Source organism: Myotis daubentonii, chromosome 15, assembly GCF_963259705.1.
Source record: "Myotis daubentonii chromosome 15, mMyoDau2.1, whole genome shotgun sequence".
NCBI lineage: Eukaryota > Metazoa > Chordata > Mammalia > Chiroptera > Vespertilionidae > Myotis > Myotis daubentonii.
In genome coordinates, this window is record NC_081854.1 from 42,488,353 (window position 1) to 42,515,489 (window position 27,137).

The 27,137-nt window shown below is 42.4% G+C and overlaps 2 protein-coding genes across 5 annotated transcripts in view; both read right to left on the reverse strand.

The window, feature by feature from the left end:
* The window catches only part of PHLPP2 (PH domain and leucine rich repeat protein phosphatase 2), a 72,830-nt gene extending 61,626 nt beyond the window's left edge, over positions 1-11,204 (reverse strand). For both annotated transcript variants that reach the window (XM_059667505.1, XM_059667504.1), the window contains exons 1-2: positions 11,038-11,204; positions 2,025-2,317 (exon numbers count right to left, since the gene is read on the reverse strand). In XM_059667505.1, the coding sequence (XP_059523488.1) occupies positions 2,025-2,317; positions 11,038-11,136 (392 nt within the window). In that variant the 5' untranslated portion in view covers positions 11,137-11,204. The remainder of the gene's footprint in view (positions 1-2,024; positions 2,318-11,037) is intronic.
* A 3,586-nt stretch (positions 11,205-14,790) lies between these two features.
* The window catches only part of AP1G1 (adaptor related protein complex 1 subunit gamma 1), an 85,734-nt gene continuing 73,387 nt past the window's right edge, over positions 14,791-27,137 (reverse strand). For all 3 annotated transcript variants that reach the window (XM_059667508.1, XM_059667509.1, XM_059667507.1), the window contains 4 exons: positions 23,250-23,357; positions 22,988-23,148; positions 20,677-20,775; positions 14,791-18,964 (listed from right to left, as the gene is read on the reverse strand). In XM_059667508.1, the coding sequence (XP_059523491.1) occupies positions 18,863-18,964; positions 20,677-20,775; positions 22,988-23,148; positions 23,250-23,357 (470 nt within the window). In that variant the 3' untranslated portion in view covers positions 14,791-18,862. The remainder of the gene's footprint in view (positions 18,965-20,676; positions 20,776-22,987; positions 23,149-23,249; positions 23,358-27,137) is intronic.

The following is a 27,137-nucleotide window of genomic DNA, read 5'->3' on the forward strand; positions in this document are numbered from 1 at the left end:
CCTGACACCTCCCCTGAGACTCCCTCCTGCAGGAGAGGTAAAAACGGAGGACCCAGGGCGCTCTCTCCCTCTGGGGAGCAGCACCTGACACCCCCTCTCCCTTCTCCTTCCCCCACAGGCATGTACCTCCTAAACTCCAAAGGACCCAACAAGCCTTGCAATCAGGGGAGCGATGGGCAGGGGCAGCTCCTTGCAGGCTGGTCCCCTGAGCCTGTCCCCAGGGCCCTCTTTTCTCTGACTTCCCAGAGAGCTAAGGCAGCGCAGCCCAGGCGCTCCTGTGGCTTCTGCTGTGCTGAGCCCTTTACTGTCCACAGCTCTAGTAAATGTTCCCTCACAGTTACCTGGAATTGTATTGTGAAATTTTTCCTGCATGAAGTCAAGAAGCCACACACTACCCACTGACCCTAGGCAGACCCACCAAGGGCCAGTTCCCCTTTCCGGTAACAAGATACAAAGAGCCATTTGACATCTAATTCAAAGAATAGTAATTTGTTAAATAAATAAATAAATAAATAGAATCAAAGATTGCATATGCACAGTATAAGACTATTATGAGAAAAAAAAAGACTATTATGAGAATACTTTTCTTCTTCATATAAAGGTTTTTAAAGAAAACATAAATAGCCAGGCTGGTGTAGCTCAGTGGTTGAGCATCAATCTATGAACCAGGAGGTTACGGTTAGATTGCTGGTCAGGGCACATGCCCAAGTTGTAGGCTAGATACCCAGTGTAGGTCGTGCAGCAGGCAGCCAACCAATGATTCTCTCTCATTATTGAAGTTTCTATCGCTCTCTCCCTCTCCCTTCCTCTCTGAAATCAATAAAAATGTATTTTTTTAAAAAACAACATAAATGGCCTAAAAACCTATGAAAATATGCTCAACTTCACTCATTAAAATAAAAATTAAAACAACAGAATAACAAAATTCCCATAAAATTTGCAAGAATTTAAGTCATTAGGGTTGAAAAAAGATTTTCCCTTGGAATGTTGACGTTATGATTATCTAATTTAAAAACTGCTGACAATCATTTCTATTCACAGCAAGGATGTGTTCATACATGACTATGTGTCTACATTCATATAAAAATAAGAGGGAGATAGATATATTTTTATGTTATTCATCAACGTATAACTTCTATAAGGAGGAATTTGACTATCCATATCAAAATTATAAGTGCACATATCCTTTGATCCAGCAATTCAACTTCCAGGAACTTATCCTACAGCTGACTCCCACATAGGAGAAATATTATAGGTACAAGGATATTCACTGCAGCTCTGATTGTAGAAGTAAAAAAATAGTAACAATCTGAATGCCCATTAATAGGAGATTGGCTATAAGTATGGTAAACTCATAAAATGGTAGACTCATAAAATTATGGTAGACCATGCAGCCATATTTAAATAAATGAAAACTATATAAATACTAATATGGAAAGATCTCTAAATAATATTAAATCAACAACATGTTATGTAAAGCACCATTAGTTTTAAAATGTATATGTAAACAGCAACATACTCATGCATGAGCATATATACTATTCACTCTATTTCCTTTTATGTATTTCAATTTCATTCTATTTACATGTATTTTTTTTTACATTTTTATTTATTGATTTGAGAGAGAAACTGATTTTGTTTTACTTACTTATGCATCCATTGGTTGATTCTTGTTGCATGTGCCCTGACCAGGGATCAAATCTGCAACCTTGGTTTGTTGGGATGACACTCTAACCAACTGAGATACTGGGCCAGGGCTAAAAAAACTCTTAAAATATTTATTTTAAATTTAGATGTCTGACTTATTGTTTAATCCAAATGAGGTAACTTCAAATTTTCCTTCACTGACAGTTTTTAAATTTAAGAATGATACCATCAGCATTCCAAGGAAAAACCTCTTTCAAGCCTAGTGACAGCATAATCAACATCAGTTCCAGCACAATTAAAGCCCTAAAGCGCACTTCCAAGCAGAAACGTGGACTGTTTACACTGCAGTAGAATCAGTGGTAAGACTCAGACCTTACCTGACCAGGTCTCCATGCAGCTGTAAATAAAGACTTTCCCTTCCCTCTCCAGCACATATTTCTGATGCTGGAGTCTCTACTGTGCAAAGGACAAGATGTAAGTCGGAGGATGAGGAGGAGGCGGAGGAGGAGGAGGCAGAGGAGGTGGCAGTTGTAGTGGCAGTGGTCGTGTCTGCTCCATAAAGGTAAACACAGCCTCTCTTCACATCTTCTCTCAGCCAGTCTCTTTCTCGAGAACCAAACCTACTTCTCCTATTCAAACAATTTCTGCTCCCATTGCGTTTCATATTTCTCTAAAATAAGAAAAAAAAATCATGAGAAAAAACATCAGTTAAAATGAGTTAGACATGTTCAGTTCTCACCCCACTTTCCACTCTACAGTCACCAATACTCTACTCCAGTGGTCGACAAACTCATTAGTCAACAGAGCCAAATATCAACAGTATGACGATTGAAATTGTTTTTGAGAGCCAAATTGTTTAAACTTAAACTACATAGGTAGGTACATTGTTATTAACTTAATTAGGGTACTCCTAAGCTGGCCTTTGCTAAAAACATCCTCAATCTGATTGAGGTACAGTTCGCTGAGGTCGACTCCTGCCAACTCTCCCATCCACACTCGTCTTGTATACTTGTTTCAAATAGACGAGTGTGGATGGGAGAGTTGGAAGGGGTCGACCTCAGCGAACGTACCTCAAAACAATGTACCTCCCCCACTCCGCGTATCCCATGGCCGGCCTGCGCGCCTGCTCAGAGTCTCCCATTGCCCAACCAACCGACACCTCCCACTTCTGACGTCACTTCTTCAAAATAGACTTGCCCAGGCCAAAAACCAACTTCTGCGCATGGGCCATAAAGTTTCAATCGCACGGTATGTGCGCACCCGCACGTGGTATTTTGTGGAAGAGCCACACTCAAGGAGCCAAGGAGCCGCATGTGGCTCGCAAGCCGCGGTTTGCCGACCACTGCTCTACTCAATCAAATATTATCTCCTCTCACCTCACACAGCCTTCAGCATCTGCCATGCTCATTCTTAACCTGGCAAACTTAGTTTTCTTTTTTTAATATTTATTTAAAGCTATTGTTATTTATTTTTTTTATTTGATTTTAAGACAGAGGAAGGAAGAAAGGGAGGGAGAGGAAAACTCCAGTTGCCTCCCGCACTCACCCGGACCAGAAATGGAACCCACAACCTGGGTATGTGTCCTGATTGGGAATCGAACCTGCCACCATTTGGTGTATGGGATGACACTCCAACCAAGGAGCCACACTGGCTAGGGCCAACCTTAGCTTTCTTTATTGTTATAGCTGTTCATGTTTGTCCATCAACTTTTCTAACCCTTCTTTTTCTTATGTTTCCAGAAAAATGTCAAGAATAATAAAACATCTGGGTACCTACTACCCAACTTTCACAAATTTTTAATATTTTGTCTTATTTAGTTCCAGGCATTATTTTAAAGAATCTATAATAATAAAAATGTAATATGCTAATTAGACCAGATGTCCTTCCAGATGAAGCCAGGGCTGCATGCAGCCCCAGGATCAAGGCAGCCATGGCTGTGAGGGAGGGATGGAGGCAGCCGCTGCAGCTGGGAAAGCCTACTCTTGCACGAATTTTGTGCACCGGGCCTCGTGTGTGTGTGTGTGTGTGTGTGTGTGTGTGTGTGTGTACACACACAATATATATATATTCTTACGTATACAGCTGAAGCCACCTGGTACCCTATCCCAGTGATGGCAAACCTTTTGAGCTCGGCGTGTCAGCATTTTGAAAAACCCTAACTTAACTCTGGTGCCGTGTCACATATAGAAATTTTTTTATATTTGCAACCATAGTAAAACAAAGACTTATACTTTTGATATTTATTTTATATATTTAAATGCCATTTAACAAAGAAAAATCAACCAAAAAAATGAGTTCACGTGTCACCTCTGGCACGCGTGTCATAGGTTCGCCATCACTGCCCTATCCCAATCCTATGCTCCCCTCTCTCTCTCCCAGAAACATTCTACTCTGTATTTGGTATTTATCATTGCGTTCATTTTCACAGATGTTTGCCATATATATATCCTATAAACTATATATCGTTCATTTTAGATAATTTAAAACTTTAAATCCTAGCTTACTTATGTTTTGCCCTGAAATATTTTTATTAGGTTCAATGTTGGTTTATATATATCCATCCTAATACACCCAGCTCATTCATTTGAATACTATACCATTTTTTAATACACTGCAATTTATCCATTCTCTTGCTGATGGCATTTAGTTTGTTTCTAATTTTTCATTGTTGGAAACAAATGCTGTAATAAACATTTTTTCAAACTGCAAGTTTCTCTAGGGTCCTAACCCTCTGTCTTATATCCCAAATAATCAAGTACAGAATCAACAAAATACTTCAAAAGTATTCTTTCCTTTCTCATGTTACAAAAAAACTACTGTTGCATTAATTCAGGCATGTGAAATTCATACACATTGTGGAGCTACTGTTATCTCAAGGCAAAAACAATTGCTACAGCAATATAACAGGATTCTAGAGATCAATATTTACTGCTCTATTTTTATGATGGCCCTTTCTGTTCCCTTTAAAAGAAATTTCCACTAACTACACTGACATACCTCTCCAGTGTCATGCCTTTCACTCTGCTTCAGGAATATCCAACAACCTGTAACTCCCCAAACACACCAACTAATCCACAATATTATGACTTGTCTGAAATGTTTGCTTCATCTTGTCCACCTGATTAGCCATTCATTAAAATTCTATGCAAATGTCACCCTCTCTACATTCTTTTGAAACCTTCCATGTCTCCCATCTCCATTCTTCTTCTCCCAGGTAGGATTTCCTAGTAGAAGGAAATAATGACTATTCTCTACTCAGCAGAACTTCACCTGGAACATACTTCCATTTCTATGCAGATTACAATGGGTTTTAGTATTTATTTGATATTTCTTCTTTTCTTTTACACTAATAATCTATTATTAGTGCCTTAACACCTGAGTGGCACAGAAATGCATGCAAAACTCAGCTGACATCACAGAAATGTATTCGCAGTTTGCACATTAGCCCAATCAGCTCTGGCAAGTTAAACAAACATGGAAGGAAACCTCTCCATTTTTACAGAGAAACTTATAATCTTTTCTTTCTATCAGCCAAAAAGTAAATAAAATACTTTTACTACTATTCCTCACTGGAAAACAGCAATACCTATAAATAAAGCAAAATTTATTTTATTTTAGAGAGAGGAAGGGAGAGGAGAGAGGTGAGAGAAACATCAATAGGTTGCCTCCGCCTCCCGTAAGCACATAGACTGGGGATGGAACCCGCAACCTAGGTATGTGCCCTGACTGGGAATCGAATGCACCACCTTTTGGCATACAGGAAGATGCTCCAACCAACTGAGCCACACTGGCCAGGACAAAACAAATATTATTTTTGTGATTACTGAGATTAATATTTTAGGATAACTGTAGCGCCTAAAATTCAATTTCTAAAGACGGTGGATAAAGAGGAATGAAAAGTTAGAAGGTATTCCCATGTGGGAAGAAAATAAAACGAGAGTGAGAATGGCTTCATTGTTTAAGTTTAGGAAAACACAGGGAAATCGGTTATTTTGCATAACTTAGAGATTTGAGTATAGCTATTCAAAACCATAAAGATTATTACTGATTCTAACTTTAGATAAGTAGGATAAACCTCTGCAACAAGTGGAAACTAGATCTCTCTTCTCATCAAGAGCATTTTCTTAAAGCTGAATATCTCAGAATTGATATCTCAAGTATTTATTTTATAGACACAGGGGCCATCATATTTGAACCACTAAATAATGTTAACCACTGAATAATTCACAGGTTAATTTGAAATATTCTTTATTTTTTAATCTTTGGGAAAGATCAACTGGTCCATCTGAAAACAGTATTCTATATGGTACATTTATACAAAGAAGTTCTGCACTCAGTGGAGAGAAATTTTGCTCATTGCTATTAAGAGAGAGCAAGTAGACACTATTTCACACAAGCAACAAAAAGCTTATTTAAAAAAAAATTTTTTTAAGCCCAATGATAGCCCACCAACCTTCTGTCGTAGAAAAGTCAAGAAAGACCACAGGCAGTATTATATTAGTTCACCCATGATTTTTCTTCTGTGAAGATTTTTAATGTGCATATATATTTCTTTTAAGACTATAAATTCCTTAAGGAACTTTACATTTTTTAAAAATTGATTTCAGAGAGGAAGGAAGAGATAGTAACATCAATGATAAGAGAAAATCACTGATCGGCTGCCACCTGCCCACCCCATACTAGGGATCCGAGCCCACAATCCGGGCATGTGCCCTTAACTGGAACCTAACCTGGGACTCTTCAGTCCGCAGGAAGATGCTCTATCTACTGAGCCAAACCGGCTAGGGCTTTAAGAGGATATTTTAAATTAATTCCTTATTTTATTATTACTAGAGGCCCGGTGCACAAAAATGTATGCACTCGGCAGGGTCCCTCAGCCGGGCCTGTGCCCTCTTGCAGTCTGGGACCCCTTGGGGGATGACCACCTGCTAGCTTAGGCCCACTCCCCAGGGGATCAGGCCTAAGCTGGCAGTCAGACATCCCTCCGGCAGCCCAGAAGCCCTCGGGGAATGTCCACTTGCCAGCAGGAAGCAGGCCTAAGCTGCAGTGGGACATCCTTAGTGCTGCTGAGGAGGCGGGAGAGGCTCCCACCACCACCACTGTACTGGCAGCCATCAGCCTGGCTTGTGGCTGAGCAGAGCTCCCCCTATGGGAGTGCACTGACCACCAGGGGGCAGCTCCTGCATTGAGCATCTGCCCCCTGGTGGTCAGTGTGTGTCATAGTGACCAGTCATTTCCAGTCGTTCTGCTGTAAGGGTCAATTTGCATATTACCCTTTTATTATATAGGATAGAGGCCTGGTACATGGGTGGTGGCCAGCTGGTTTGCCCTGAAGGGTGTCCCGGATCAGGGTGGGGGTCCCTGCTGGGGTGCCTGGCCAGCGTGGGTGAGGGGCTGATGGGTGTTTGCAAGCTGGCCACAGCCCCTTCAGGGTGGGGGTCCCTGCTGGGGTGCCTGGCCAGCGTGGGTGAGGGGCTGATGGGTGTTTGCAAGCTGGCCACACCCCCTTCAGGGTGGGGGGGGGGGGGTCCTGCTGAGGTGCCTGGCCAGTCTGAGTGAGGGGCTGATGGCTGTTTGCAGGCTGGCCACGGCCCCCAGCCACCCAAGCTCCCAGTGGAGGCTGGCTGGAAGCAGGTATCTGGGATTTATTTATCTTCTATAATTGAAACTTTGTTGCCTTGATTCAAGGCCACAGCCAGCCAGGGCAGGCGGGAAGCTTGGCTTCCTCCATTGCCGGGGCAACCAAGCCTCCTGCTTGCTCCAGCTCCTGGCTGCTGGCCGCCATCTTGGTTGGGTTAATTTGCATATGGCCACTCTGATTGGCTGGTGGGTGTGGCTTGGGGCATAGCAGAGGTGTGGTCAATTTGCATGTTTCTCTTTTATTAGATTAAATTATTATTTTTAATTTCAGAGAGGAATAGAGAGGGAGAGATAGAAACTTCAATGATAGAAAAACATCATCGACAGCTGCCTCCTGCACATCCCCCACCAGAGATTGAGTCCAAAACCAGGGCATGTGCCCTGACTGGGAATTGAACTGATGACCTCTTGTTTCCTAGGTTGATGCTAAACCACTGAGCAACACAGGCCCAGCAGGTACTTTACATTATTGAAATATGTGTGTTATTGGTCAAAGAATCTACCTCCTGGCTATATGATAATTCCACGGAATGAAGACAAACTGCTGAGTTAGAACTTTAATAGATATTAATGGGCATTTAAAAGACCTAGATACTAAGAAAGCACAGGCCTTCAATCTAGATCACAGGTGGGGAACGTCCAGCCTGCGGGCCATATAAGGCCCAAGAAATCATTTGGTCTGGCCCTGCCAAGGCATGAGGGGTGAGTTAATTAAATGTTTAATATAGCAGGCTAATTTTTAAGTTGACAATTTTGTATGGCCTTCAAATGATGTTATAAACATCCAAATGGTCTTTCGCAGAAAAAAGGTTCCCCACCCATGGCCTAAAGCATCAGGTAACTGCTGGAAAGGCCAGTATCGTCCTCTGAGATGTTTTCAGCTTTTACAATCACTACTCCACTGGAATTGCTAGACTGAGAACACTTTATCTCCTCCCTCCCTCACTCTTATATAAGAACTGTTGACAAACTTATCTATAAAAGAACACAACTATAATCACCTCTCACATCAAAAAAATATATAAAAAGCACATTTAAGATTTAAAGATATTTCTAGAAAGCAAAGTCTTTAGAGTACGCCATGAATTAAGTACTCACTTCGGTACTTAATTCAAAACACTATTATTCAAAACACTAATCTCATCACAGTCACTGGCTAGATTAGTTATAACTTCATATCTTCTACAGAGTAAAAAAAACAAAAATCCCCAAACTGAAGGAAACATCTAGAAAAATGTACGCTTCAAAGGTACTCCCAATAACTTTTAAGAATATTAAAAATATTACGCTAGGTTGTGGGTTCAATCCCCAGTCAGGGCACATACAAGATTCAACCAGTGAATGCATAAATAAGTGAAACAACAAATCTATGTTTCTCTCTCCCCTCTCTCTCTTCTAAAAAAGAATCAATAAAATTCAAAATAATAATATCATACTATATCCCAACTACAACTATAAAGGGGTACATCCTAAATAGCAGTTTGCTAAATAAATCGGGGGCAGATTGTGAATCAAATTTTCCAAAACTCAATACAAATGGACCTAGATCTAATCTGGCTAAAGGACACCAGCTTAGTTATATTAGACTTTTTATGAAGACCTGTATTTTCTGACAATTATGTTCATAATTTAGTGTTAAGTATAAAATAGTTACAAAAAAGGCTGTCTTTTCCAAAGGGGCTTCAGAGAATAATATGTTGCAGAGTATGACTTTCCTCCCAATTCAGCAAGTCTTCTACTTACATATTCTTTTCCAGTTTCCCTTGGCACACACTTCAACCACTCAGCTATTTAAGGGAACTTCTGTATGTAGAATGCATAGCTCCTATTTTCCATAGTCAATCCCATTTATTGGCAAGGATTATTTAAAGCATTAACCATATGCAATAAAGCCAAGAGATTCAAGGGCCTTGGACACTGTCAGCCTGCCACACCACCAGCTGAGCAATGGAATCAAGATCAATTTCTGGAATCTTTCTAAAGGTCCCCAGAGTGGAACTCCAGGGAACCAGTGGTGGGTTGAACCACTTCCGGGCAGTGTAGGAAGGTAGGAACCTGCAATAAAGATGGTCATTTCTCAATTCCTTCTCTCATAACTCTCTCCCCACAAAAAAAAAAAAAGATTTTATATATATACCAAAGTTGTTTACCTTCTAGACCAGAGGGCATTACCTATCTCTCAGGCCTGCCATTTCCTGATAAATTCAGCTGGCTTTTTTTTGTTCATTCAGTTTACATTTTTGTGACCTTATGGTTTTAAATAAATATCCAAAAGCATTTGGGTAATTATATTTGCAGCTTATGGTTAAGTAAGTTACAGCAAATATGTACAAGGTTTATGCAGAAGTGGAGATCAACTATGAAAAGTTATTTCTTTAAATCCCTGGATTAGGACTGGAAGGTAGTAGCAAGAACACTTCAGTATTTTAGAGTCCTGTTTTATGTGGTTTCATGGATTCACGAGGTGTTTCAAATCTGTATTTTTTTCAGTGTTCCCATCTTTGTGACGTCCTGCTAATAATCTTAATGACAACTATATTGTGCTCACCCTCATTCCCAATGAACAACTATTAATGTATTTTTAACATCATAGATTTTCATTGTTTTTGCGAAGTATTTTTGATTTTGAAACCCATCTAATCTTCTAAAAAAAAAAAATTATTCTCTCTCTTCCTTCTCCCTGGAAAGTTTTAAATCCTGCCGACTCCTCTTCTAGAACTCCAGAAGGAATTCCATTCCCTCTCCAGAAAACACCTCGTTTACCTATTTGACCTACGGGGGGGGGTGGGGGGGGAATTCTGCCCAAGTATTCCGAGGGCTGGTAGAAAACGCCATCCAGCTAAGTCTCCCACAACCACGCCTCTTCACCATCTTCACGGTCCCCTCCCCATCCCGCATTCCTGGTGCGTCTGAACTTCTTGTCATCACCTTCCAGGCTCCACGGCCCCCACTTGCCGGCATCTGCTCTCATTTCCTCTTCCTCCCCCCCAAGTCCTGCCCGCAGCCCCGCACGCTGCCTGTTGCATAACGGCTCCCCCATTAGCGTCTCCCCGGAGCGGAGCGTCAGGCCGGCTCCGCGAGCAGGGATGCCCCTTTCCGTCCAGCCCCTCCTCCTCCTTCTGCAACACGCCCAGCGACTCCCAGAGACTGGGCTCCTCCGGGGATTCTCTCGCCGGGCGGGGCGGGACGAGCTGCCGGGCGGGCGCCCCGCGTCGGCGCGGGAAGCGGGTCTGAACTTCGGTGGGAAAGCCCGCGGGCAGAGCCGGCCCGCTCCCCCCCACCCCGCCCCGCGGCGCACCCCGCAGCGCTGGGCCAATCGCCGCCGCCATCCTCCCGCTGGGGTGATGTCTTCAGGTGTCCGGGAGCACCCTGCGTACTTCCAGCGCGGCCCCCGGTGCGGCGCCCGGCCGCGGGAGGCAGGGCGGGCCCCGGGGCCCCGGAGGAGCCGGCTGGCGGCGGCGGCCCGGAGGACGCTGGACCCCAGGCGTGGGCCTGCGAAGCGGGTGGCTCGCGGCCAGGGATGGGCAGCGGAGGGGACGCAGGCGGCCTCGGCCTCGGCGGGGCCAGGCGCGGAGGCCCCGGGCGGGAGCCGCGGCCCCCCGAGCGGGGCTGCGGGGCGGCCGAGCAGCCCAGCGGACCGACTGACGCGGGGCGGGGGTCGCCGGCCGCCTCGGCCGACGCGCGAGGCAAGGGCGGCCGCTCCCCGCCTTCGCCCCTTCTCCAATCCGCGTGTCCGCCCGCCCGCCTCACCTTCAGGACCCGAATCCCGCCCGGCCGGCGGCTCGCGGTCGCTTCGGGCGGCTCCGGGGGCTCGAGCGGGCCCGCGGGCCCCGGCTCCACCTCCCCCATCGGCGGCAGAGGCTGCACAGGGACGCCCGGCCGGCGCGACGGCGCGCGGAGCCTCGGCGGCGCGCGCGAGCGGCCCGAGGCCCCGCCCCCGCGCCCGCAGCCCCGCCCCGGCCCCGCCCCCCGCAGCCCTTCGGACCTGCGTAGCTGCGGGCGAGATGCGTCCGGGGCGCCGCGAGCCGCCTGCAGGCGGGTTCGATGTGCGGAGCCCGCGGGCGGAGCCGGGCGCCACCGCAGGGCTGGGCCTCGGCGGCCGACAGCCTCGGAGGACGGGCGCCGGGAGGGTGATTGACTGCTGTCCCCGCCTCCCGAGTGCCGGCTGGACAAAGGGCAGGTGTCAGTGGTGACAGGACGCTGCTCTCCACAGAGGTGGCTCTTGGAACTTGTGTCCTCTCTTTCCAATTGAACGAATTGTTGAGAAGACTCACCTCGGCGAGGACCTTTCTTTTTCTTATCGGAGATGCTCGCGACATTCAGCACATTTGATCCAACCCTGTGTCCAAAATATTAACTCACCTCCCAGCCACATTGTAATTCCCTTTCTCCTTATGTAGTAACATCAGAATTCGGTTCTCAGTCTCAAGCTGTCATATATCTGGGAGCCACTTAATTGTTGGCAAAGATGGTTCAGAAAATCTTTAAAAGTTTATTTTCTTCTTGTTCCCGCATTTGGTGGTAGTTGTGTGGCCGGCCAGTGGGCCAAATTTGGAATCAGAAAGCTTGATTCCAAGTCTCCACTCTACCTCCTATTAGGCGTATTCCCTTGTGCAAGTTACTTGATCTCAGACTTTTGTTATGAAACAGTGAAACAGAAATTAATACCTGCCTAGCAGTTACGAAGATTTTGTGAATGATGCAGCGTGCTTATTCGCACATAGTAAGGGTTCATAGTAGCCATTATAAATGTGAATTTCCAAATTTAAGATTCACTCCGTTCCTCGGAGTATTCTTGTTAATTCTGTTCCAAATTTTCCTAGGAAACCGAGACTTCTGGATTTTTAGGTATTCCCCTTACAAAGGTATTGATGAATCTCCAAGCAACTTGCAAAAAAAATAATTTCTTGAGCTTTGAATAATCGGTAAAGATGGTATCGCCTATTATCCATTGCTTCAGCTTGCTTAGTCCAGACCAACTATGCTTTAATTGCAGGCTTAGAACAAAAGAGTCTGTGACCTACAATAGTACTGTGATAGGTATGCACTTGGAGATACTTTAAATTCCCAGACAAAATTTGACTTCTGCAAAGATTCTGACGTGTACAGATTGTTTCTTCTGTAAATTTGGTCACTACATGAGTTACCTTGTATATACAAAAACTCAGCCTCCAGTCATCTTCGTTTCTTTGTCTCATAATGAAAAACTCTTTGTGTCTTGGTGTAAGGTGAATAAAGCTCTTAGGTTGTCTACCTCTGGGGTTTTCCGGCTACTTTGAAAATTAGTTTGAAGAAAGCTACTCAAAGTAGTTGGATTTCTATTTCAGTGCTTACTGGGTAACTTCTAGCAAGAACACTCATTGGTAGTAAGAACAGGCACCAATATGGAGACAAAAATGGACCTGACCAAGGACAAACAAGCAGTAGAAAGAATAAAAATGTGGCTCAGGATCAGTGTGTCTAAAAGTCTGTTTCTTGGAGTATTGTGCATTACCTTTTCCAGATCTCATGAGCAGGCCACCTACCGGAGGGGAAGGAAACCCTAAGGACCAGCATTTGCGTTCAGGCTGGGCAAGATCAGGGGTAGATAGATGACTGTTGTTTTTTTAATTAATGGGGTGATAATGGGCTAAAGCATCAATTCAAAATACAAGCATATGCCTAAGTTACATATTTAGTACTTTTTTTTAACAATAGTAGTACTTCTGTCAAAAGGGGCGGGGGGGGGGGGGGGAATTAAAGCTACCAGCCCAGATACTGCATGGGGATAATTTATGATGCAGCTCCCTTTAAAGGTCTCCATGATTTAAGATCCAGTTCAGTAAGTAGCGACAACCAGTTGATTCTGTCTTCAAATCATATACTGCCATTAATGTTTTATACTGTTTCAAAGGTCACATATACATGTTCTCCCCAGTTCAAGGCCGTGTGCATTATGTATGCCAAGGGTTATGTAACTACAATTCCTGGAAATGGTCAACAGCTAAGACTAACCCTAAGAATAAATTCCTCTGGGATTTTTTGGTGCAAAAATCCATCTGCCCTCACTGCAGGTTCATTGTTACAAAAATCACTGGATCAAACCAAGGGACAGAAGTCATTAGACTCTTTCCTCTCTGTATCCTATCCTTCCTATAAGCAGCTGTGCATACCTCTCTCTCCACCTGGGGACACACCTACACACTTTAATCTCAGGGGCTTTTCCTAATCCTCACTACAAAATGGAAAGAATATCTAAATTAGGGGAAAGTTCATATCTATCAGATTTTCATAGAAGAACCATAAGCCAACTACATTGGCTTATTCATAGGTTTTCCCCCTTCTTTCAATGATTACAAAGTCACCTTTAGGCCTAAAACCCTTGTTTTTCTATCACAGGTTGAGCAGACTTAGATATTCCTTTTTCTTTTTTTAGAGAGAGAAACATCAATTTGTTGTTCCACTTATTTGTGCATTCATTGGTTGATTCTTGTATATGCCCTGACGGGGATCAAACCCACAACCATGGCATTATTAAGACGACGCTCTAAGCAACTGAGCAACCTGGCCAGGGCTAGATATTCCTTACTTTAGTTCCAAATAAACAAGCAGACAGTATTTACCTGGCTTTAAGGTTTGAAGAAATTCCTTCCTTGAGCATTTTTATACTTTTGGAACATTGGAAAATTGAACTAGGGGAGAAAATAGCATGGAAAACCCTTGAAAGTGGTAAAAATTAATGTGGTCTTTCTAGACTGAAGTTCAAACTGGAACACAACTCATTACATTTTTGTTTTTTTTCTTTTTTAACCCATTATATTTTTAAATAAGTATCTAGACTCTATTACTTGCTAAACTTTTCTATTGTAGCTTTTATATTTTCATTTAATTACATGTAGATGAAGTTGTTAACAAAATTTAATATTGGGAACAAAGATGTTAAGCCACATAGTAAAGATTATAGAAATGTCCCTTATCAAACAGTGCCAAAGGGCACTTCTGCATAAACTAGATAATTGACAAGGACTACATCTTTCTCCTCAATCAGGGGACTGTTAGGAATCATCTGAGTAATAGAAAAGCTAAAGCTTTGAATCCAACCATTCTCACTTTTATGGAAGAGTGTGTATAAAATTGATCGGGAAGTAAAATTCATTTTGGCTAGTTAAGCCTTCCTCTTCCCAGTCACAGGTATACTTGAACAATTCACAAATTGGAACCAAAGCCCTATGACTACCCCTCATATATATTTCACCTTAACATGATTTCTTTGCTTTGTGTGAGAATTCTCCTTTGTATAGAAGATAAGCATGGATGTAATCATCTAGTTAAAATTTCCAATTACACTTTTCACTGTCTACAACTAGAAGTATGTTTTGTTTTGTTTTAATTGTTCAAATTCCTCTCTTGGTGAGATTTATGTATAAAAGGAACATCAACAGGTCAACAAGTTTAGCTCAAAGTTCTGGAATAGGAATTCATCCAAGGCTTCTCTAATCAACTTGTAAGAAGCGAGAAAGCAAATTTTAAATCATTGAGTATTGACTTTTTATTATTAGTCACTGTTCATAATTTGTTTCAACCAAAAGACAATACACACAGCAGAATTCTAATGCATCCCATGTAAATGTTTACATCCATTTTTATTCCTCACTCGCCTCTAAGGCTTATCATTTAATTTTAAATTTTTTTTTACATCTCAAAAATATGTCTGCAATAATTAGAACTTCATTAGCTGTCCCACTTGGAAACAGCCTTTAATATTTTTACAGTAAAGAAGATGTGATGGGGCTTAATGAAAATGTAACTTACAATATTTTGAAAGAAAAGGGACTTTACAGGGACACAGTGGGAGTTCACAGAGGAAAGAGTTCAGAAGCTCTTTCCCATGAGGCCCCCAAATAGAAAACAAAAACAAAACACACAAAGCGCAACAGCAGGTTCCAAAAACAAAAACAAATAAACTCCAATGCTCCATCCCAAAGCCATAACCGGCCTCGTGGAAGTTCATGAAGCAAATGTATAAGCTGCTTCAGCATTTTCTTCTGTTTAAATGTTCCCGGTCCTAGAACCCGTAGGTGGGACCCACTCACTGCTATTGCTTGAAAAAGTTATTCGCTTCCAGTTCTACAAGCAGCCCCACCCTCCTGAGCCAAAGCTGGTCAGAGTGTTTTAAACGTCAACACGTTCTGAGCAGTCTTCCCTTCGGTGATCCTTCCCGCTCCCCAGCGCATGAGAACGTGTACCACCTCTCCACCAACCAGTTTTTGAATATCCACTTTTTACTCTCCAGCTCTCAGTTTAGGACAACGTGGATAAAATACATTCACTAGAAAAAAATATATACACATTCAACCGCTTTCCTTTAGTTCTCATGGCCCCGAAATTTTCCAATGCAGAAGATAATGATGTTGAATCTCAAAAACAGTATCCCCTAACTGCCAACTTCTAGAAGAACATAAAAATAGAAGGCATATTATATAGATAGAAATACTCAAACCATTAGTGCTGGACAGTTTTCAAAGTCTATTTTTTTTATATGAAGGGGACAAACAAGAGGTATGGACATCTTTAACCTAGCAAGAGGAAAGAATCCCCTCCCAAGTGTTACACTGAGGAATGTTTCTTTAAATGAGAAAGACCTTAAAATGAATAGATGGTCACCATACACAGCGTAAAACATTCCATGACTGTCCAAGTCACCTCAAGATAACAGCACCGGAGCATTATGGGAGAAGTTTCTCGGGCAGAGCACCCTCCCTACTGTTTTTTAAGATAACTTAGATGAATTCTCCCTTAGTATTACTGGGGAGGCGGGGGAGGGTTGGGAGGGGCTAGGACACAAACAACTCTAGAAGAGGAAAAAATGAGGTAAAAGTGCATGTGAAATTGTCCAAGTAAGTGTGTGTAGGCTCACTGCTATCACCCTGAAGTTATTAAAACAGCCACGGAAATCACTCTTTCCTCACAATGGCTCTAAAGTTGTAAATCTATCCAAATTTGCTCCCCCTTGAATGGTTATACTAGGGAAAGAAATTACTGAAATGTTTAAGTACTCATAGCAATTAAGAGATTTCTCCTTTTAGCAGCAAGGCCAAGTGAGGGAGAACTAGTTCCGATCCTAGAAACTAAGGCACGCTGAAGCTTTCAAAGATCCGATCATTTGAAACAGTCTTCACAACCATCAGTATCCTAGGCAGTCATCTGACCTCTAGTCCTTCAGTCTGGTGCTCGGTTCACTCTCTGAAATCACTTCATATGCTACACAGCACCCTTTGTGTTAAGGCCATGATTTTTATTCCTCCTAGACAAAGCTATGGATGATCATACAACGCTCTACCTTAAAACTGTGATCACCCAAGGAGATGCTGTTACAAGAGCAGACCCTTTCCAGCTCCTTAGCTAGCACTTCCTTAGAACATGGTCTTCAGCAGAGTTCTGAAATTCAATTCCATTCAACTAAAGAAGCTTGAGCTGGTTAACGATAAACATGAGAGAGAAAATAAAGCCTCTACCACAAAGAGGAATGTTAGACAAATTCTAGTCAAGAAATCCACCAACTTTGTGTTAATCCTATCGTGTTTCACAGCATTAAGTGTCCATCCAATGAAATCAGTCTGCAAAGAAACCTTTAAAGGCTATTTTTCATTGCACGGGCAGAGCAGCTGTCTAAAATACATACTAGTCCACACTTACTTTACTGAAAACTACACACAAGATAATATCCTGTTCTTGACTCAGTCAACCATTTACCCAGGGGAGTTAAATTTTAGCAAATCTTGCTCTTATATATTAGTAAAACCTCCAAGTTTCCCCTTTGGAGCCTTTATTTCAACTCCAGTTTGTCAAATGTAAGATATACTCTAGCATCTGATACAGAGCTAGATTTGACAAGACACTGAAGATCTGAAGTAAAGGCTTGGTGAAATGGAGGGGAAATGGACATTTGTACCCAGGATTAAGACCGATGCCAAGGTAGTCATTATACTGTACTCAATACAGTAATGATTACCAACATTTTAAGAGCAAGGTGGGCCTGACTTTTCCTTTCTTCTTTAGTATATCAGACATGGCACCTGTGCACCTGAACGTACACAGTACATGCAACATGGGCCACAGGAGAATCACCCTACCTTATTCCCACAACTGAGTGTTAAGGTTTGAAATCCCAAGGGTCCTTTCTAAAAAGCATGCGGCACTCTTCCTAGTTTTTAAAAAGCTCCAGATCTCAAGTCTTTGATGCAGATGTTCATGAGACTGGCCTCTCTCAAGAGACCAACTTCTCAGACTCAGGAAAGGATATCCCTACCCTATGGTGTCCATTCCTCTGACATAGGGGACAAGGAAGCTACAAGGCTTCATTCCAACACCATAAAGTACAATATAGGAAGATTTCTTTAACCGTGTGGTCTTTATTTCAGTGCCAGTGTTACAGATACAACACAAATGTTCCAGTTAGAAGAAGGAATTCAAACGGAATGCCAAGGTCCAAGCCAGGCTCAGGAAATAAAAAGTGACGTTTGGAGTAATGGAGGATGACTCCAATATGCTCTAGGATGAGTCTGATACTCAACTCTTCCTATGGGCAAAGGTGCTTTTGGTAGAGAGTCTAATCTTTAAAAGTGGTAAACTCCTCTTTCCACCCATTTACCATAGTTCATCAGGCAAGTTATAGGCTTAAGAGAAATTTTAAAATTTGTGGTGGGAATAGGGGCATTAATAACTACTTATATATAATATCTTTTAGAAGTTGTCCACCTTGCACTTTAAGGGGAATCAATTTTGAAAATCATGGAGAGTATTCATCACTACAGCTCAAGAAGGGAGAAAGAAAGGGGAGCTGGAAGAGCCTTGGAAGTTTCTATTACAAATAGAGCACCATATCCTTCATGCCAAATCTCAACAAAAGCTCTTTTTAACTGCATCTGTCCAGTGTTTACACATAACCTTTCAAAGTCTGACCAGTTCTTGGTAACAAGCATACATACATGTGTGTGTCTGTGTGAATACAGCAAAGCACAGAAAAGGCTACCAGGAGCCTATTGCCTTTCAAACATTGGGGGAACCAGTAGAAAAGGCAGGTCTCCCTAATGTCCATGGTGACATTTCCATTCTGAATGCCAGATGTAAAAAGCGCCTGATGATGGTGACCAGCTAGTGAGGAATAAATCCCCACCTTGCCGTCCACAGAGAAACACAGTAGAAAGAAGGGGCAACTCTGCTGCAGAGACAGTGTGAGTGTTTTCTTGCCATGGATTCCAGTCCTCTCCTCCAGACCAGCTGCTTTTTCCTCAGGGGCCCAGGGAATGTTGATTCTGGCTGTTAATGTGGGAGGGGTAGAGAAGTGCAGAAAAAGGGAAGAGGAGGAAGAGTGCAAACTAGCCTCCAGAAGCAGCCGGCCTCAACGGTGGAGGAGAGGAGATTAGTCTTTAACAATGCTTCAAGGTCAGCAATTACTTTAGGAAAATCCTCCTCAACAGTTCTCTTCAGCTCCTCGTGCCCATGGTACAGTTGGGGGGAACTTGCCAGCAATCACAACCTCCTTCCCAGAGTTCCTTTGATTGAGTGGGGTAAGAATGAGAATGGTGCCGGACCCTCATTGCCAGGACTGAGGGGGAAAGTTATTCACTTCTGCTAGATCTTGCATTGCTGAGCCCTTGTGATTATATGTGAGCTTGATCCGCATTCGTAGCTGTTGCTATGAGAAGAAAAGAGAATCACAAATTATGCAATGAAATGAAATCTCTAGAATCTTTCCAGTCCACAAATACACTTTTTTAAAAAATGTGTATTTTATTGTTTTACAGAGAGGAAGGAAGATAGATAGTTAGAAACATCGATGAGAGAGAAACATCGATCAGCTGCTTCCTGCACACCCCCCACTGGGGATGTGTCTGCAACCAAGGTACATGCCCTTGACTGGAATCGAACCTGAGACCCTTTAGTCTATAGGCTGACAACTCTATCCACTGAGCCAAACCGGTTAGGGCCACAAATACACTTTTAATATTAGAGAAAACAAAATTATTTTAAAGCAAAGTTGTCTCTTAAAAATGACACACAGGCACCCAGATGGTGTGGTTCAGTTGGTTGAACATCATCTCATGCAACAGGAGGGTCACAGGTTCAATTCCCGGTCAGGGTACATGCCTGGATTGCAGGCTCAATCCCCAGAAGGGGATGTGCAGGAGGCAGCTAATGGATATTTCTCATCACTGATGTCTGTCTGCTTCTCTCTCTCTCTCTCCCTCTCCCCCTTCTTCTCTCTCCAAAACCAATAAAAATATATTTTTAAAAAATTAAAAATTACATACTATAGGCAAAGAGCAGCAGCAAAAACCACCTAGTACTCTAGCTATCAGCCACAGAAGCAACCTCATGCAGTCAGGAGTCTCCAGAACACATCGCTGGCTTTGATCCTAGAACTGCGGTAACAGGACAGAACCACGCAAGAGCATTTTCACGGTAACATTTACTGAGTGCTTTTCAAAAAGATTCAACTCTTATATGTAAGTTTCTAGAAAAACGATGCAAACATATACTCATCTTATGCTCTACATTCAGACATACTATAAAACCTATAGTAAATGTGAACATAAACTTGTTTCATTCCCAAGGCATAAAGAAGGGAGGAAAAACAGAAAGAGTTAACTTATAGGTAACAGCAGTAGTTTTAAGAGAACTCTATTATAAGTACTTTTCACTTTATGTGGCAGATTTCAAATATTAGTGCATTAAGAAAATTTTTATTCTATGTATCAGATTGTCAAAGGAATTTCTAATTGTGCTACAGGTAGATACTCAAAATACAGTGACTAGCAGAGAAAAGACAAGTGTTACAAGAGATGAAATCATACTGGTATTTATGAGGCACTATCAGAAATCTTTCAAAGGAAGGAATTCCCTGAATCATTTCTAAAAACTGAAAACTAGTCAATTGATTAGTATTAAGTGGAGGCAATCTACTTCTTTGAAGATATAATAAAAGTATTGCTTAATTTTAGTTTCAGAAGCTATTTTTCCATTTAGCTGTTTAATTAAAATGTCTCTTTTGCTATGCATCCTTAACAATTACATGACATATGGATTTTTGGTTCAACAAATGCTCTTACCCCCGACTGCAACTTGTGTAAAGGTTAGAATATCTAAGCTTCCCCACTCCTGCAAAAACTAGACCTTTAAACCTCTAAATAGAGAATTTTTTTAAAGCTGCATTTTATAAGATGCCACTAAATCATCTAATGTGTCTGGGCTCTGTTTATTATCTTCGAAAGAACAAGGTTAGATGACACATTTTCACAGATTTCTTATGACTGTGAGTCAAAAAACTCCAGAGAAACAAAGCAGAATTTTATTTCAAGAAATATGCTTACACCTTTCTCAGATATTGCCTTCAAATGTGCTACTCACCTTCTGTGGGTTCAGAACTTTAATGACTTGTGTGATGGTCCCCGTATTAAATGCTGGGACAACGCTGCTGCTAGGAGACAGAAGCTGCAGCTGGAATGTCTGGGGAGAACAAAGGGCATCTTCAGAAAGAATAATACACTTAAAATGATGTCAGAGAAGGCAACAAATAAAAAAATCAGTGCTAGCTGGTTTGGCTTAATGGATAGAGAAATGGCCTTTGGACTGAAGGGTCCTGGGTCCAATTCCAGTCAAGGGCACTTGCCCAGGTTTTGGGCTTGATCCCCATAGGGCAGTGGTTCTCAACCTTCTGGCCCTTTAAATACAGTTCCTCATGTTGTGACCCAACCATAAAATTATTTTCGTTGCTACTTCATAACTGTAATGTTGCTACTGTTATGAATTGTAATGTAAATATCTGATATGCAGGATGGTCTTAGGCAACCCCTGTGAAAGGGTCGTTCAACCACCAAAGGGGTCGCAACCCACAGGTTGAGAACCGCTGACACAGGGGATGTGTAGGAGGCAGCCGATCAATGATTCGCTCTCATCACTAACGTTTCTATCTGTCTCTCCCTCTCCCTTCCTCTGTGAAACCAATAAAAATGTATTTTTTTTAAAAGTCAGACACCCAGCCCTAACTGGTTTGGCTCAGTGGATAGAGTATCGGCCTGCGGACTCAAGGGTCCCAGGTTCGATCCCGGTCAAGGGCATGTACCTTGGTTGTGGGCACATCCCCAGTAGGGAGCGTGCAGGTGGCAGCTGATCGATGTTTCTCTCTCATCGATGTTTCTAACTCTCTATCCCTCTCCCTTCCTCTCTGTAAAAAATCAATAAAAATATAGGGGGGAAAAAAAAAAAGTCAGACACCCAGATGATGGTTCAAGTAACAGATTTACTTATTACTACTTTCTACTTGTTTTCCAGAAATCCATAATTCAGAGTATGTGGGTAGACTATCACTTCTTGGTATTTATAAAATTCCAGGAAGTCTTTGATCATGAAAACTAGCAATGAGCCATTCTTCCTTCCCTTTCTGGCAGAAAGAACCTTATCCTACTAGTTTTCAAAAGGTGACCAATTCTTGGTCTGGCAACCTCACTTAACAGTAACTGATCAACTATTCAGGTTAAAAACAGGTGTCTGTGGCTAAAAAAGCTAAAAAGAAATGAAAAGAAAAGCTTTCTAAAAATAACAAACCAGCATACCAGTCACTAACTACAGGCTGGGATGCGGAGACTTGAACTTTTGCTTTCTAAAGCAAAATTGGACTGTGTCAAGGCCTACTCTTATGTGACAGAGGTGAAGGAAAGGCTGGCAGAGCCAGTTTGTTAATGGGTCGATCCATTGGGCACACAAGGTCCTAACAGAAAAATCACATGCAGAACTAGTCCATAGAGCAAAAGACCTGGAAAACCAAAGCCATCATCTGTTGCATGCTGATGTGTTTTGTTTGTTTACAGGTAACAAAGGTGAAGTGCTGTGAGCAACACAAGTAAACCATAGAATTTAAAAATATCTTTCCTGAAAGTTCAGTCTTCTAAAATATTAAGGAGGGAGTAGAGAGAGGGAAAGAGAAGGAGAGAAAAAGAGAGAAGTGAGAGAGAGAAGGGATGAGGAAAGAGAAAAAGGAGAGGAAGGAGAGAAGGAAGTCTATTCAGTCTTCTCTGAAGCCAAAAATTTTAAGAGTAGAGATTTAATCTCAATACACAGGTTTATTATTTTGTGTGATATTCATAATTCTATTGTCAAGATAAATTATGTAAGCTAAAATATTATTCACTTATTTATATTTATTTAATATAAGATGCCATCAATAATAATTCACACCATTATTTTATATACCACTGAGGAAAAAAAAACATGCTGCCAATTAAACTATGCCAAGGTATCAATTTTAAAATGTACCTCAATTTCAGAGATAATAAAAAGTAAAAATTAGTCACAGAATCTATGTACTATGCATGACATTTTGAAATTCGAGATATATCACTGTTATGCAAACAGGCATAGTTTATTTATTTATTTACAATATATTTTATTGATTTTTACAGAGAGGAAGGGAGAGGGATAGAGAGTTAGAAACATCGATGAGAGAGAAACATCAATCAGCTGACTCCTGCATGCCCCCTACTGGGGATCAAGCCCGCAACCAAGGTACATGCCCTTGACCAGAATTGAACCTAGGACCCTTCAGTCCCCAGGCCAACACTCTATCTACTGGGCCAAACGGGTTAGGGCCCAAGTGAGTTTTTAAAATATAAGCCAGTCAATCTTTATTCAAAAGAAAAAGGCAAAGAAGACATTGTAGTACCTTTGGTACCGCAGCCTGGAAAACAAAGTCCGTCATGTCCAGCTCTGTGCTGTTAGAGGCCTGTATCGTTATCACCGTGACACTGGGGTTGGTGTTTGACCGTTCAAAGGTGAATTCTATCTTCAAGCCATTCTTACTGTATGCTGTGATGGAGGGGATGCCTGGGAAAGTACAGGAAGCTTAGCCTAATTGTAGTCAGCCTATACTTATAAAATTATTATTTTGCTTTCTTCAATAACTTTAATAACATCAGTAATTGTACCTGTAGTGATGTCATTGAAGAGAGGCTGTGATGAAAGCCCATCCAACAAGAAGGGGGGCTGGGATATCTGAGGGGCTGAGGCAGGGGCAGGAGCAGCAGTTGGAGCACCTACAGGAAACAGTCCAATGTTAAGTCAATATTACCCAGCATGACAAAACTCACCAAGAAAATATAGGAGAAAAATATTTTGACCTCAGGTTAAGAGAAAGCTTCCTTAAATAAGATGAATAATGCATAAACCATAAGTGGAAAGAACTTAAAATTCAAACACTTTAAAATGAGCAATGTCTGTTCATTAGAAAATACTATAAAAAAATAGACCACATGCAAAAGAAAATGCTGCTACAAGACAACAAATGGATGAGTATCCAGAACTATAAATACCTTCCTACAAGTCAGTAAGAAAAAAATAACCCAATTTAAAAGTGATAAGAGATAGGAACTAGCTATTCCCAGAAGAAGGAATCTGAATGAAAAGGACATCTTATGAAAAAAGATGCTTAGTAATTAGGGAAATGGAATTTAAAGCCACATTGAGATACTACTTCACATCTAGTTCAGTGGTGAAAATTTCAATGTGATAATACCAGATACCAGCAAGAACGTGTAGCAAGGGGGACTTCTAACCTGACACAACCAAACTAGAGACAATTTAGCAACAACAGAGCTGAACATGAGCATATACCTAAAGTTCCTCAACCTCAAAACTCATAACATTTGAAGCTAGATGATTCTTTGTTGTGGGAGGCTGCCTTGTGCATTGCAGCATGTTTATCAGCACTCCTGGCTTCTACTCATTAAATGACAGTAACATTCTCCAGTTGTGACAACTGAAAATATCTGCTAAGCCCTGGTGGGCAAAATCTCCCCGTTGAGAACCAGGGCCTTTTTCACAAATTCTTACATATGTACACAGGAAAAATTGTATAAAAGTGTGCATAGCAAGATAGTTTCTAACAGGGAAATGCTGGATACAACCAAATGTCCATCATCAAGATAATGGGCAATTAAATTGTGGTACATTGATCAAAGTAAACACTACACATACACAACAGTAATACTGTTAATGCATTAGAAGTACAGTTGAACCTTGAATAATGTGGAAGTTAGGAACACTGCCATTCCACGCAGTCGAAAATCTATGTATAACTACAGTCAGATCTCCACGTGAGGATTCCCAACGAAGGAGTTGACCTTTGGATAACTCGAGTTTGAACTATGAGGATCAACTGTACGGGTCAATTGAAAACAATCCACTATATAAGTGGGCCAATGCAGTTCAAACCCATGTCGTTCAAGGGTTAATTGTACATTTAACATGAATTATTCATAGATTATTCTCACAAATACAATGTTCAGCAAAAAAGCAAGGTGCAAAAGAACACACAGTTGGATATCATTTCTATAAAGGTAAAAATTGGCAAAACAATATTACACACTATTATAAAGAAACTAGAGGCCCGGTGCACAAAAATTTGTGCACTCGGGGGGGGAGGGGGAGGGTCCCTCAGCCCGGCCTGTGCCCTCTCGCAGTCTGGGACCCCTCGGGAGATAATGACCTGCTGGTTTAGGCCTGCTCCCGGGTGGCAGAGGGCAGGCCCAATCCCTAGGTGCAGCCCCTGGTCGGGCTCAGAGCAGGGCCGATTGGGGAGTTGGGGCACCGCTCCCTGTCATGCACAAAGCAGGGCGGATCGTGAGGTTGCGATGCCACCCTCAGTCACGCTCAGGGTAGGGCTGATTGGGGGGTTGGGGCACCGCCCCCGTCACACTCAAGGCAGGGTCGATGGGGAGGTTGCGGCGCCACCCCCTGTCACGCACAGAGCAGGGCCAATCAGGGGGTTGGGGAGCTCCCCCCTGTCACGCGCAGAGCAGGGCCCATCAGGGGGTTGGGGAGCTCCCCCCTGTCACTCACAGAGTAGGGCCGATAGGGGAGTTGAGGCACTGCCCCCTGTCACACACAGAGCAGGGCCCATCAGGGGGGTTGGGGCTCCGTACGCTGTCATGCACAGAGCAGGGCCCATCAGGGGGTTGAGGAGCTCCCCCCTGTCACGCACAGAGCAGGGCCGATCTGGGGGTTGGGGCGCCTTCCCCTGTCAGGAACAGAGCAGGGCTGATAGGGAGGTGTGGCCCCGCCCCCTGTCACATACAGAGCCACAGGGCGATCAGGGGGTTTGGGCGCTGCCCCCTGTCATGCTGATCCCGGTGCCGGGAGGCCTTTCGGCTCCGCTGATCCCGGTGCTGGGAGGCATATTACACTTTTACTATATAGAATAGAGGCCTGGTGCATGGGTGGGGGCTGGCTGGTTTGCCCTGAAGGGTGTCCTAGATCAGGGTGGGGGTCCCCACTGGGGTGCCTGGCCAGCCTGGGTGAGGGGATGATGGCTGTTTGCAGCTGGTCACACACCCTTCAGGGTGGGGGTCCCCACTGGGGTGCCTGGCCAGTCTGGGTGAGAGGCTGAGGGCTGTTTTCAGGCTGTGACTGAAGCTCCCAACTGCTCCTTTTTTTCTTTCTTTCTTTTTTTTATTCTGGGCCAGCTTTAGCCTGGCTCCAGCTCTGAGGCTTCCGCTTCTGAAAGCAGGTATCTGGTTTGTTTCAGTTCTACAATCGAAACTCTGTATCAACTCCAGCTCTGAGATCCCAGCTCCCTGAAAGCTGGTTTCTGGGGTTTTTTTTAGCTTCTATTTGTTACTATGTTTCTTAAACTGCAGGCTGAGAGGCCGGCAAGGCAGGCGGGGAACGTTGCAGTCCTCCGTCACTGAAGCAAGCAAGCCTCATGTTCAGTTTAAGCTTCCTGGCTGCCCGCCGCCATCTTGGCTGACAGTTAATTTGCATATGGCCCCTGATTAGCCAATGGGAAGGGTAGTGGTCGTATGCCAATTACCATGTTTCTCTTTTATTAGATAAGGATATACAGAAATGGTAAACACCAAAGCTAAACACTGCTTCAGGATAGACAACAGTTACCTCTGGGACTAAGAGGGAAGGAATTGAGGTGGAGGTACAAAGGGAATGTCAACTTCCATAATAATATTTTATTTTACAAGCTAAGTAGATCAAGGCATTTACTGAATTTTATAGATGTTAAATATTGCATAATAAAAATTTAACATACACACACCCTGGGAAGGGTAGTATGAAGGAGGGGGGTGGGAGGGGATTACCAGATTACCATTTTTATTTGATATTTCCCAATAAGAACAAGAAGGATCATACAACTGAGGGTAAATGATAGAATAATGGCCATGAACTGAGAGAAATCAGAATTCTAAGAAGAGGTGTAAGAAAATTCTGCAAAATAAAGAGAATGCATTTTATATTTAAACAGATTTCAAATTACTTATAAAATTAACTGAAAATATACCAATAAAAAAACTAAAAAATAAAGGAAGGGTGAAATATCCTTTTAAAAAATACCCAACTACACTAAGAGAAAAAACAAGCATGCTAAAAATTAGCAAGGAAGGTAGAAAAACAGATGACTAAGCAAAGCACAAGAAGTTAAAAACAGATATGACACTGCAGAACGTGCAGTCAAGCAGATTGTCTATGAAGTATACAAAGAAATATTCATATAGTTCTAAGAGTTTATATAAATCTAAACTACTAATTTTCCCACAATTACCATTTTCAAAAAAATTTCAGAAATGTGTTCCCATGGAAAATCAGAGGCTACCAAAATATATAGATAACATATGGGTCCCTAGGTCCCTTAGATTTTGGCTTTTTTCTCTTCCAAAGGTACAAGAGGTAGTACCTTTTGTACTACCTATTAAGGAAACCACAGAAACTTACTGTACCAATTCCTCTAAGAGCACACACTAAATTTATTTACAGATTTCCACTGATTTATATTACTGTGCTTTAGGATACAACTAATGATGGCTTAA